The 14,682-nt window shown below is 25.5% G+C and overlaps 1 protein-coding gene across 1 annotated transcript; it reads left to right on the top strand.

Moving 5' to 3' along the window:
* Positions 1 to 11,989: 11,989 nt before the first annotated feature.
* Positions 11,990 to 13,674, top strand: LOC115715128 (mulatexin). The gene is made up of 3 exons (XM_030643941.2): positions 11,990 to 12,658; positions 12,768 to 12,915; positions 13,139 to 13,674. The coding sequence occupies exons 1-3, from the start codon at positions 12,049 to 12,051 to the stop codon at positions 13,473 to 13,475; spliced, it is 1,095 nt and encodes a 364-aa protein (XP_030499801.1). The 5' UTR covers positions 11,990 to 12,048; the 3' UTR covers positions 13,476 to 13,674.
* Positions 13,675 to 14,682: the final 1,008 nt, after the last annotated feature.

The following is a 14,682-nucleotide window of genomic DNA, read 5'->3' as shown; positions in this document are numbered from 1 at the left end:
ACCAGTTAACAACACAAAGTAACAAAACAGAATTGAACTAGAAGGAGACAGTAATATTTATCCTGGTTCCGGTCCTAGAGATCAATTCGATCCCTGGCCATACTCCAGCTGAGAAGACATCATCAATTCTATCATTAATATGGAGAACAAGAGAGTAGAAATACAAGCACCAATCCAAGAGCAATACAGCTCTGCAACACTCGAAAAGCACACCAAAGAAACAGTCTCAGTTTCTCAACTCCTACCCGAGTACTTCCTCTGTTCTTGACCCCTTCAAGAATATGGTTACGCAGCTTAGAAAACTAAGCACTCACTCTCTAAACTCTCTCTTAATTCTCTCCTTACAAATGTGAAAAGAGTAGCCTATATATAGGTAAAACTCACAGCTAGAAAATAGGTGCAAAACCGGCAACAACTAACTAACTAACATAACAGAAAGTTAGTTAAGTTAGTTAAGTGTAGGTGAGTTAGTTTCAGGTTGGTTTAGAGGATCAAATACCACATTAATTTACAACTATATCTTTGTGGTCTCTGCAAGTGAATCATAATTTTCGTTTCTTCACTTTCAAGAAGATTTTTCAGTTAATCATGTTAATTATTTGGCAGGTTTGTTCGTGGTGGCAGTAATGGATATAGGTGGGTGTGCTTCCATGTTTTAATTTATTATGGGCTCGTTTGGTACGCTGTATTAGGCCGTATTGTATTGTATTGTATTATATTAAATTGGATTATATATCATATTTTTATATAATATTATGTTAAACTTTGATTTATACTAAAATATTATATATTTATGTGTCCATACAATTCAATACCACATATAATTTTATATAAAAATATTGCATAGAATATAATTTAATATAATACTATACAATACAATACAGTGTAATACGGCGTACCAAACGAACAATATATGTACGTAATTTAGCAAAATGGAAGAGTCTTTTTCCTTTTAGTATATTTTTTATTCATCAAAAATAATTATCTCATTAATTATAGCAATATCTTTTTTATTTTTATTTTGGTGTACATTTGTCTAATTAGTTTCATTTGCCTTTTTATATATATAAAAAAACACTTGGGTTAGTTAGCAGATGACACAAAAGGCCAGGAACGTTTGTGTTAGTGTAACCGTATCAACTACTAACAGACGCAAGTGACACCATTTGCGTTTGTTAATTGTTAGGTAGGAGGTGACACAGATTATGATATAATTTTGAGAAAGTGATTAACTGACGCAAACAGCTCCTCACTTAGCGTCACGTGTATTTGCGTCAAAAAAATTCTGACACAAAAGAGGTTTCTGTGATAGTGCCTAACTGACACAAAAAATATTTCCTGTATAGTATTATATAATGACTACTTTCAACTTTTTCAATCAGTAAGTGATTTGACTAAAAACAATTAAAACATACAAATATTAAAAATACAACTACATAGAGAAAGAAGAGAGGAATAAAATGAACATAAATTACTCAAATCTAAATATTACAAATAAAATAATATGAATTAAGAACAAAGAATTAAAACACTCGAGGATTACTAACTTGAACAAGATTCTATAATCTTAAGGATACTTTTTGGGAGAAATAAAAATATAATTGAGACTAAAAATATGAATAAAAATGTGATCGAATAAAATTTAAAATACATAAAAATAATTATTGAATTTTTTCTCAACTTGCACTAGAAATTTCTACCTTTCAATTTTAAAATAAAAAAGTAATTTTACTAAAACAGAATCACATTGATTCATTTTTATTTTATTTATTTCATTAATTTGTTCAAAAGCATATTTGTCCCTATTTTCTTTGCACTCTAAGGGACAATCGTGGTGTTTAAATTTATCAAGCCTTATTTTCTCCAACTAACTGAAGATCAAAGATCTTATTTTCACAAGAGAAAACGATCATTTTTTCAATTTAATTCATATCCACCACAATTAATTTAGTATATATCTATAGTTTTATCTGGATTTATATACAATTTCATGTAATATCCAAATATGACATTTAATATAATAACATGGACCACCTTTGGTAGGCACTTAAAATGGAACACATGCCACACGCCATAAATAATAATATATATGGAAAATTCCTTTTCAATATATAATATAGAATAATGATGGTGACTACATTTTTGTTTCTATACTATATATACACTTTTTTAATCACTCATCTATATTTTAGCAAAAAAAAAAAAAAATCTATATGACTTTTAAAAGTTAAAATGGTTTAACATGTATTTGTTTGTAGTTTATTAAATTTTTTTTTTTTCAGAGAAATCTGATATTAAATTAAAAAAACAATTAACAACCAATCAAAATTCAAAATTAACTTTATATTTTATTTTTTAAAAAAAAACCAATTTTTAATCATCATCATCTCATAGAATCTATTTTTCCATCATCACCATCATCGCTGGTCTTCTTCCCCTTTTTTGCGCATTTTTTTTTTATAAAAAAATTCTCCTTGAAATGCCTCAAATTTTACTTCCTCTTCTAAGCATCAGTGAAAAGGAAGTTAACCTTCTCATCCTCTCCCTTGATCTTATCCTTATAGCCTTCAAACCAGCGGTAAAGTCCTTGTGTTGAAATTCATTTGTGTTTTGTGTAATAATAAAGTCTAATAAAAATTTATTATTAATATAGGTGTCTTTTGATAACACTTATGTTTTTTAATTTTTTAATCACAAAATGAAAGTAAAATTTTTGTTTTTAAAAAATTTATTTTTTAAAAATAAAAATGCGTTCTATAACCACTTTTTTTTTTTTTTTCAATTTTAAAAACAGAAAACAAAAGTGTGTTCTGTAAAGTTCATTTTTATTTTTATTTTTTGATTTTATTTAAGTCGGGTCTAGGTCCGGGGTCGGATTCGGGTTCAAGTCAAAAGCCGGGTTTAGCGCCAGGACCGTAGGGAGGGGATTTGGGTCCGGGTCTGGTCGTAATCTAAAAGATTGATTAAGAAAAAAAACTGTTTAAAAAAATATTGAAAGTGATTTTTTTTGTTTTTAAAATTTTGATTTCTAATTATAAAATTGAAAAGTAAAAACAGTTTTATAGAACATGTTTTTGAAAAATATTTTCACTTTTCTACTTTGAAAAACAAAAAACTGATTAAAAAAGTGTTACCAAACGCCACCATAGTTTTAATCTTAACATTAACTTTTGGCATTTTTTTATAGTACTATCACTACTAATCATCAATATATATAAAGGAAAGCACAAGAGAGTTTAGGTGGTAACTTATTTTTTTCTTTCTATTTTTTCTATTTTATGACACATTCTCTTATTTTATTTGAGAAATACACTACACATATAAACAAAAAGTCTTATTTAAAAATCGTTTAGATGTTATCCATGTAGGTTATAAGTAGTAGTTTTATCATTTTATTTTCTTTTATCTAAAAAATATTATTTTTTATGAGTGATTGAACCCCCCGCCGAACTTTAACATGTATCAAATCATGCCCCCTGAACTTTTTTGGCCGTTAAAAATTCTCCCTGAACTATTGAGATTGTTAGATTTAAGGACTTTTGTCTAATATTAGTAAAAAAATTCTAACATGGATGAAAGTTTAAGGGGCATAATTTAGTACATATCAAAGTTTGAGGAGCATAATTGAGTAGATATCAAAGTTTGGGGAGCATGGTTTAGTACATAAACAATTACTGAAATAGTAAAATTGAATGAAATTAGACAAAAGTCCTTAAATTTAACAATCTCAATAGTTCGGGAGGAATTTTTAACGGCCAAAAAAATTCAAGGGGCGCGATTTGGTACATGTCAAAGTTCAGGAGAAAAAATTACTAATTAGCTTTTTTTTATATACATATTTATATAAGTAATTATTTATTTTTTAATAATTAACTTTGTAGTAATAATTTTTAATTTTATATATATTTATAAAATAAATTTTAGTTTAAAAATTTTATTTTACTATTCTAGGTTTTTATATGTTCAAGTTAAAAATAATTTTTTATAACTAAAATTAATTTGCCAATCATCAATATATATATATAAAGGAAAGCAAAAGAAGAGTTTAAGTGGCAACCTATTTTTTCTATTTTATGATAAATTCTCTTATTTTCTTTGAAAAACATACTAAACATACAAACAAAAAGTCCCACATCATTTAAAAATGATTTAGATGTTATCAATATATATACAAAGGAAAGCAAAAGAAGAGTTTAGGTGGCAACTTATTTTTTTTCTTCCTATTTTTTCTATTTTATGATACATTCTCTTATTTTCTTTAAAAAAAATACTACACATACAAACAAAAAGTCCCACATCATTTAAAAATGGTTTAGATGTTATCCATGTAGGTTATAAGTAGTAGTTTTATTATTTTACTTTCTTTTATCTAAAAAATATTATTTTTTATGAGTGATTGATTAATGTCTTACCCAATAATTTTTTTTTATATATATATTTGCATAAGTAGTTATTTATTTTCTAATAATTAAATTTGTATAATAATTTTTAATTTTATTTTATATATTTATGAAATGAATTTTATTTTACTATTCTATATTTATATATTGTTAAGTGTTCGAGTTAAAAATCATTTTTTATAACTAAAATATTTTCTCTTAAATATATATAAAGAAAAGCATATTTCTTTTCTTCCTATTTTATTTTATTTTATGACACATTCTTTTATTTTCTTTGAAAAATACACTACACATACAAACTATAAGTCCCACATTATTTAAAAATCGTTTAGATGTTATCCATGTAGGTTATAAGTAGTAGTTTTATTATTTTACTTTCTTTTATCTAAAAAATATTATTTTTTATAGGTGATTGATTAATGTCTTACCTTAATAAATTTTTTTTATATTTTTTTGTATAAGTAGTTATTTATTTTCTAATAATTAGCTACTTAAAATATGAATTTTAAAATAAAAAATATTCATAAATTAAAATTTATTTTTCAAGGATTATAACGATTGCGCTAGGTACAAGATATATATAATAATCGCGTGATCGCACAACCAATTTTATAAAGTACTTATCATTTTAATTATCGCAAGATAATAAGACAAATAAATATTTTATTGTGGAAATAATTAGTCATATGTATCATGATCTTCCTCTTTATCACTACGATTTAAGGTATAAATTTCACATTCACAAAATTTATTAAAATCAATCCTCTAATCTAAACATTTTGTATGGAAAAACTCTATCACTAATAGGCAAAAATAGGTAATGTTATGACGGCTCCTTTTGTAGCTGTTACATTACATTCACCTTTGTGGAGAAAATATTCAAACGACACCGCAAAACAAAATATAAAAACTTTAATAAAAAATAGTTAAACTATATATTTATTTTTATTAAGCAAAAAAAGTCTAGATAGTCTTTTAAAAATAACTACATCATCAGATACAAGATCAGTTTATTAAATTTAGAAACAGTTAACTTTTTCATTTATTTTATTATAAAAGTACATGTATTTTCTTTGTTAATTTTACAATCTTTAATATTTCTCATAAAATCACTATCTTTTTATATATTTTAAAAATAGTAAATTATATTTATAATTTCAATACTATTACTTTGTTTATATCATAACACACATTAAAATATTATATTTTAGATTATATAACTCAGTATAATTACACAATATATATAAAGATTACAAAAATTAGACAACACCGCGCGAAGCGTGGCTTAATTCCCTAGTTAATATATAAAAGATAGTTGAACCAAAATTACATAGCACTCTCAAACTAATACTACATTAATGTAGAGCTATATACGAATGAAGATAATGTATGTATAATATTAAATATCCCAGATATATATTTATTCTATATAAAATGTGGCTATATAATCGAATTTTTGATTTATGAGAAATTATTGTGTGATTTTTTTTTTAAATTAAAAAAAAGATAACAAATTATTAGATGTTGCCACGTAAAGGGTCAATATCCATGTAGTTAGTTAAACCTAAATATAATTAATTCAGTGCAATTAATAATAAATTTGTTCATATTGTTTATTTTTTATTAAAAATTATTTTCAAATTTTGATATTTAGAATTAGTTAAATTTTAAATATTATTTTAAACTAAATTTAAATGTTTTGATAGTTTAAGCATATGAGTATTTTCATTAATTCTGAAGATAAATTTAGGACGAATAATAATTTTTTTTAATTACTATTACAAAGTATAATAGTAATTTTTATTTTTATTTAAATTACTATTATACTTTCAAATTTTAATGATTATCACTACATTGATTATTATTAAATTTAAAATTATGATAATAAAAAAAACTAAAAACTAAAAGAAAATTAACATACGTGACTTGACATGTAACATCATTCTAATATATATATGCATTCGAATTAAAGTTGAATCTTATCGAATAATAATAAAATGAATCTTCAAACTACAGTGACATGCCAAGAAAAAAAATAATTATAGATTAATGTAAGTAAGCTAAATCATAAGAACAGAACATCAATCAACTTAAAGCTTAATGATGAGGTTGGAAGTAGTAAATTGTCCATAAAAATAAATCTATTAAATGGAAATTCGATCATTCCTTTAAAAAATTTCATTAGGAGAGAGAAAGAAAGAAAGCTGAAATAAGTCGAGCTCTATTGTAATGGATATAGATGCCATAGCTGGAAGATGCATCCATCAACTTGTTTCCCTTTTCGAAAATGGGAGGAGAGTAGATCTTACTTATTATGGAGCTTAATTTATAACCAATATTTTTACCTTTTCAGAGTGTTTTTTTTTCTTGAACACTTTTTCAGAGTTTTTAAATTTCTTTTCCATACACTGATAAGACTTTTTTCAGCAGAGCCAAAAAAAAATCCTATGTAACGAAGTTGACACTCATAACCATGTTCCTAAGGCTACTGCACCACTTGATCGTCGATCAAAGAATAGTAAGTTGTTTCCACGGTAAGGATATAACTGATGTCGATGTATCCATATAATATATATATATATATACTAGTAAAAAGTTACGTGCGAGGCACGTATACTAAATTTTATGCTAGTTTTTTTCTATGTTATTAAAAAGTGATACAATTAAAAATTTTAAAAAATATTATTAGTTATTAGGTTCAACATCATTACCCTGTGTTCATTTTTAAGGAAAAAAAAAATATTTATGAAATAATAATTTGTTGCAACGCGAGTACAGGCAAAATTCAGAAAATATAGCATTTATTAGTAGAGTATTGACAATTTCAACAGTAAATTAACTGATTGTATACTTTTTTGTCTGCTAACATTAAACTTTTGATATTTGAGTGGTGAACTCTTATTTGTCCGCTTTTCAAATTTTTTTAACACTCTCATTTTATTCTTCCAACTTTCTGTAGTTGGAGTGATGTCCTTAATTGTTGTATATAGTGTAGTCATTTATTCACCTGTTTTCAAATAAAACAATAGATATACAAAATAAAATTAAATATAACTAAGCTCATATTAAAATCAATCTCACATTTCAATATAGTAAAAGGTTTTTAAATTGATTCATTCTCACTTAATAATAATTGTGACAGACCTAACGAATAATAATATTATGTTACTTAATAACAAAATAGGAATCCACCAAACAACATTATGAAAATTTATTCCAGGTATAATTATATAAATCTATTACTCATTGAAGTCTATAAGACTCTAAAAAGCTCACAATACGAAATTTCACATCAAAAATCTAAAAATGATCAACTATGTAGCAGGAATAATAATACAATAACCATAATTGCCTAGTCATATACAGTCTTAAAACTTAAAAGAGTGGCATTATTCATTCAAGTTTCGACTAAGTGTTTCTGAGTTTGAGTTATAATATTGTGTCCTGTGTTTATGTTCAAATATTATGTGTCTCTGGCTAATCTAGTGAAGAAGATTGAAGTTTTGATTCTCAATAAATAGAATGAATATAAGTGTATACTTTGTAGTAGGTCATTATTGTGTCATTTTTAAGTTAATGTGTCAACTTGAAAATAATTCATTTAATAAACAGAATGGAGTCAATCTAAAAATATTTTTCTACCTTAATAAGTAGAGCTATAGAAAACAAACTCAGTAACTTTTTGAGTGTTAAAAAATTGTAAATGGTTATAAATTCAGAGTAAGTAAGTTGTGTGTGGCAGCTGGTTAAAGAAGCCAAAATTGAGGTTTATGATTAGAAAGTAGAAACACCGCTAGAACTTTCCTTTGTTTGAAGTAATAATATAATAACTAATATTTTTTATTATATATTAATAATTAATTCAAGATGAACTTTTCAAAGTATTTTTGAAACCTCGTAGGATATATAAATGCAATACTTTTGCATCTTTAGCAATATATATATATAATATATAAATAGTAGTAAATTCTTATTTAATTTTTAATTGTATCATGGCATAAAATTTAATATATAGCTTTTTACTTACCATGCATGGTCAACACCTCAATTGAATAGAGTCCTATTCAATTAGCTTCTGTTTTTCGTGTCTTGATTTCAGATTTTAAAAAATTATTATTTTTCTTTGGACCTTGACCACTTAATCTATGATCGTATAGTTATAGAATAAAATTCTTATATGATCGTAGATGTATATTTATGGTATTGTTTATTAATAATTAAGATATCAAATTAAATATTTTAAACCATGAATTTCTCATAAACCATTTTATTTTTATTAATAAATTATTTTATTTTTAATATAAATATACATCTACGATCATAAACTATATTCGGTTCCCTACTCATCTTTTCAACCTCAATTATCTCTTTGTGATTTACAACCAATTTTGTCATTTTTTTCACCTACAAAATTAAATTTATTTAAAAATCCACCCCATATATATCTATTATCAAACTGTACATATATATACAAAGGCTTGATTAGTTTAAAATTCAAAAAAGTTTTATGTTTTTGAAAATTTAAAAGATGAGTCCACACGAAATTTTTTGATTAGTTGGTAGTTTTAAAAAATCTGTTTAGTTTGGTTTTTACTTTTTAATTTTTAAAATTGTATTTTCAAAATTAATAAACTATTTTATTTTTATTAATACATCATTTTATTTTTAATATAAATTAAAAGTCACCCATAAATTTCTCCTGTTATATAGGCACACTTTATATAGAATATAAATAATTATATAATATTCTTCGCTTTTATTTATTTATATATATCACAATTTGTATTCTTTTTTTTTTCTCTCTCAATGCGATTCTTTGAGTGTGTTTACTGAGAATATTTAATGCTTAATAATCTCTTCTCATTCTTTCTTAGTTTACTATGATTTTGAACTACACTTGTGTTTTTGCCACTTTTTCTGTTCATTGTGATCTTGAACCACAATGAATTATTCTAAATAATATAAATAAAATGGACGATTATTATATATATATATTTTTAATTTCTAGAGTTATAGTTGTGATTATATATAGAGTTGAAATATGCTAAATATCAATTCAAATATTAACAGGATTTGTTTTATTATTATTTTATTATATATAAATAATATTTTATTATTTTATTAAATAAAAATAAAAAGTCATGCATCCATAAATTTCTCATAAACCAAGAATTTCAGTTATATAGGCACACTTTATATAGAATAGATATATATAGTAGAACCTCTATTCAAGAATACACTTGGGACCAAGAAAATAATATTCTAATTACTTGAAAAAAAAAATCAAAATATCAAAAAATATCAATGTAACAAAAATACCAATAAATAATTCTTAATACTATATTATATTAAAATTATTTTCGAGTACATATAATATTTATACATGTACTATAATTTGAAATAAAATTATTAATTTTACATAAGTAAATTTATAAAATATATGTATATATTTATTTCAGATCTAAGTATTCTTATATAGAGGTATATTTTATTAATACGAGACTTAAAAAATGTATAACTAATTACAATATAGAGGTTATTCTTATTTATAACTGGCCAAATTGAGACTTCATTTTTTTATAACAAATTAGAGGTTATTCTTGAATAGGGTATTCTTGAATAGAGGTTCTACTGTATATGGATAACCTTAAAGTAATATGAAACATGTGCATATTACTTATTAATAGGTAGATATGTATCATACTTGTAGGTTAAATACCTATTGGTCATAAGTGTGTTTTAATATAAAAAAGTAATTAAATTAACAATTTTTTTTTTTTTTTGAAGGAAAATTAACAATTTTTTAATCAGACATAATGATAAACAAAATGATTGTAACAATATTGAACAATATACATAGAGTGATGCTCTCTTAACGACACATAAAACAATAAAATAAAATAATAATGTTAAAAATAAGAGCAATTTGCGGCGAAACCCCCTTATGTTTTGATTTTTATACACTTAACCCCCTTATGTTTTGATTTTTATACACTTAACCCCCTTATCTTTATTTTTGGTGGCAAAACCCCTTTATGTTTTAATTTTTATACACTTAACCCCCTTATCTTTTTTTTTTTGTGGCAAAACCCCTTTATGTTTTAATTTTTATACACTTAACCCCCTTATTTTTTTTTTTGGTGGCAAAACCCCCTTATGTTTATTTTTCTTTGTAAATTTGACACGCCAGTTAAATATTACCGTTAAATATCAACTGGATGACCACTGTATACACCTTTGTATAAGTAAGGGTAAAACCTCGAAGTCGATACAGTAGTAATCCGGTTAGTATTTAACGGTAATATTTAACTAAAACTTTAAATTTGCAAAGAAAAGTAAACTGAAGGGTTTTGCCACCAAAACAAAAGATATAGGGGTTAAGTGTATAAAAATTAAAACATAAGGGGGTTTTGCCACCAAAAAAAAAGATAAGGGGGTTAAGTGTATAAAAATTAAAACATAAGGGAGTTTTGCCACCAAAAATAAAGATAAGGGGGTTAAGTGTATAAAAATCAAAACATAAGGGGATTTCGCCGCAAATTACTCTAAAAATAATTCAAAGAATTTCTACATACTTCTGATACTCTACCTCCACCCATGTTTAACGATGGTGTAAGAATTTGCTGCCGTCAAAACTTATTATATATATTTACGGAAAAGATGGCCACCAAAACTCATACATTTATTTTTCATGAAAAAAAATAATATATATTAATTAGAATGCTCTAATCTAAATTTAATCCTAATTAATTGAGAGAATTCTAACAATATAATTAAATATTAGCGGAAGTGTACTAGAGTTTATAGAATCGACTTTAAAATTGTATGATCTTACAAATTTGCAGTGAAATTTTTTTCTGTGGAACTTTTGCCTCTTGATGATGGGGTTTCATGAAGAAAAGATACAACACTAACCATTACCTTTTTATATTATCAACTGCTAGTAATATTTATTAACTATTTATTATTTGGCTCCTCATTAAATTAGAAATTGTCCTTATAGCATTTTGCCTTTAACATAAATATTGTTTTAAAATACATAACTTCGACTTATTTATACGATGACCCAATACACATTTTATATATATAATTGTGGCCCTAAGTAAATAAATTTCACAACAATTTTTCATATTTTAATCCATTTTATGTAATTTCTTTTTCGTTTACGTTCCATCTTTATTAGTGTAATTTTTATATTTATGCCCATTTTGTTTCATGTCATTATCTTTACATTTAGGGAATTTTTAGATATTTTTTTTTTCAACTTTTGGCTCAGCTAAACAAAATTCTGAATCCCACCAAAGCTCAGGCTTTGCTGGCATTAATTAGAACCATACCTCGCTGCGGATAACGACTTTTTTCCGGTGAAATCATGGGAATTTTTTTATTTTTTTTTTGTAGTGCATGCTGTTAAAGAAAATCCATCCAGTCCTTTATGTAAAAATATGAAACAAAAGAAAGCGAACGATGAGAATAGATGAATTTGCACATAAATAATCTGTCATGACTACATAAAGAATTGCAAAATACCCAAAATACCCAAAATACCCATGAGAACGTATTCTATAAATAGACCCCAGTTGTCTTCCATTAAAGCCATCCCAAACATATAATTAGAGTTGCATGCATAAAACACATACTTCTGAAGATGAAGTTAAGCAACCTTCTTACACTCTTTTTCCTTTCCTGTCTTTCTGTTTTGCTAGTGGGGATTGTCTCTACAGATGGAGCCCAATGTGGAAGACAGGCAGGCGGGGCCTTGTGTCGAAATAACCTCTGTTGTAGCCAATGGGGTTTTTGTGGTAGCACAGAAGCCTATTGTGGAGCTGGTTGTCAAAGTCAATGTTGGAATGAAAGACCTGATCACAGATGTGGGGCTGGCACTGGAAACAGTCCATGCGCTCCAGGAAGGTGTTGTAGCAGATTTGGGTTTTGTGGTAGCACAGCTGCTTATTGCCAAGGAAACAATTGTCAATACCAATGTTGGAGAATTGCACCTTCCACTGATGAACTCATTCGTGCTATGCTCGGAGATTATAACGCCAATGATGATTCAGATATAAGAAATGTTATTAGTGAATCAATCTTCAACGAAATGTTTAAGCATAGAAAGGATTGCCCAAGTAAAGGTTTCTACGATTACCAGTCTTTTGTCATTGCTGCTGCCTCTTTTCCTGGTTTTGGTACCACTGGAGATGTGGCAACTCGTAAAAGGGAAATCGCAGCTTTCTTTGCTCAAACATCTCATGCAACTGCAGGTTACTTACGTAATTAATTAATGGATATTATTCAATAATATATATATTTATATATATAGTTACTTTAATTATTTTGTGATACTGATCAATCAATATTTTTCACGTGTAGGAAAATGGATTGATTCATTTGATCAACATGCATGGGGATATTGCTTTATCAATAGAACTTCTGGCGAGTATGATTATTGTACATCTTCTCATTGGCCATGTGCTGCTGGCAAAAAATATAATAGTCGAGGACCAATTCAACTTACCCAGTAAGTATATTTTATTTTAGAGGAATTAATTTCAGTTAATGTTTTATTTATAAATAAAATAATTTACTTTAGATAAGTAAATACTACTATATATTCATCTTCTATTTAATTTATTCTATTTTTCTCACTCTCTATGCATTAATTAATATTGTAAATTTGATTATTAATTGTATCTATATTATCTGAATTTGTATTTTAATATATATCATTATTATTTAAACAGCAACTACAACTATGGGCTTGCTAGTGAAGCACTGGGAATAGATTTGATAAACAATCCTGAATTGGTAGCAACAGACTCAGTGGTGTCCTTCAAAACTGCCGTATGGTATTGGATGACTCAACATGATAACAACCCTTCATTCCACAACATTGTTATCAATGCAAATTCTGGAATTAAAAACCAACTCCCAACTTATGCTAATACCAATAATGACAAAAACCTTGTTGGGTACTATAAAAGGTACTGTGACATGTTAAGGGTGAGTTATGGAGATAACTTAGACTATTTGTCTAAGTTTCCTAACGCCTCTGGCATTTCTATGCTTTCCCAGATCTGAAATCGTTTATAGAGGCAAAAGTACGTACCATAAAAATAGTGGCTTGATTATAATTATGAATAAAGAAAGCCTACTACATTGCCTCATGTAATTGTATATGTGTGTTTGTATTAAATAAGGAGCTCAACTTGCTATGTTCTGTTGAGCTATGTTTGTCTTTTGATTGAATAAAATGAGCTTATGCTCTCTTTATTAATTATATTATGTAGTTACTCAATTCAAATTCGTCCAACTTTATTTACTACTTATGAATATTTATTATGAATTATTATTAAACAGTTACTAAAATATTCAATACACTGACATATATATGATACAGAAATTGAAGACACACAAGGTATTGTTAATTGCAATTTCGCATTTTCTATATTCAATAAAGAAAAGTTTGCAGCATAAATACCATATATTTTCAATTTTATATATTTAAATATTTTTTTAGCGGATTTAATACAAAATGTTGTATTTTAGGCCTCTCCGTTACTACTATTCTGTTAGTTGTGACTAAGTGTACACGTGTAAGGCCCAAATTAAATTCCTATTTTTTTTTTAAATGTTCAGTTAAAATTAAAAACTTAACTTTTTAATCTAATATATCTAACTTAAATTTAATTTCCATAAAATTATTTTAATGAATTAAAATTTAAAAAAAAAATTAAAAAGCAAATGGGAATACGAATCAATCATCCCAATTAACCCTAAATCTCATCGTCTTCTTCCTGCTGTCTTCTTCAACCAAAAAATAAATAAAAAAAGGGCATTTTACAATTTTGTATACATTATTTTAATTAATTACAAAATATGTGCAAAAATACTTATTATCATTTTTTCATATATTTTTATATATAATTAAAAACTTTTTTTCAATTTCTTTTATAATATATATATGGTAATAATTATTGATTATTATATATATGGTAATATTGGCAATGTTTATTTTTATGTTTATAATTATAATAAAAAACATACCAATAATATAAAATATTTTATATATGTGTTTATTTTATTTTCTATTAATTAAACATACTAATTTAATAAACAAAATAATATTATTCACATAAGTTTATTATATCACTCTATGTGTGTTATGTTTATTTCTTAGTAATTTTTTTGAAAATAAATAATATATATATATAAAAAAAATTATTTATCTTTATCTTTTTCTTTATTTATTGTGTCATGTTTATTTTTTCTAATTAAATAATTTTTA

The sequence above is a fragment of the Cannabis sativa genome, chromosome 4, assembly GCF_029168945.1.
Source record: "Cannabis sativa cultivar Pink pepper isolate KNU-18-1 chromosome 4, ASM2916894v1, whole genome shotgun sequence".
In the NCBI taxonomy this organism is placed as follows: Eukaryota; Viridiplantae; Streptophyta; class Magnoliopsida; order Rosales; family Cannabaceae; genus Cannabis; species Cannabis sativa.
Note: the sequence above shows the minus strand (reverse complement) of the source record. Positions and strands in the feature narration are given on the sequence as shown.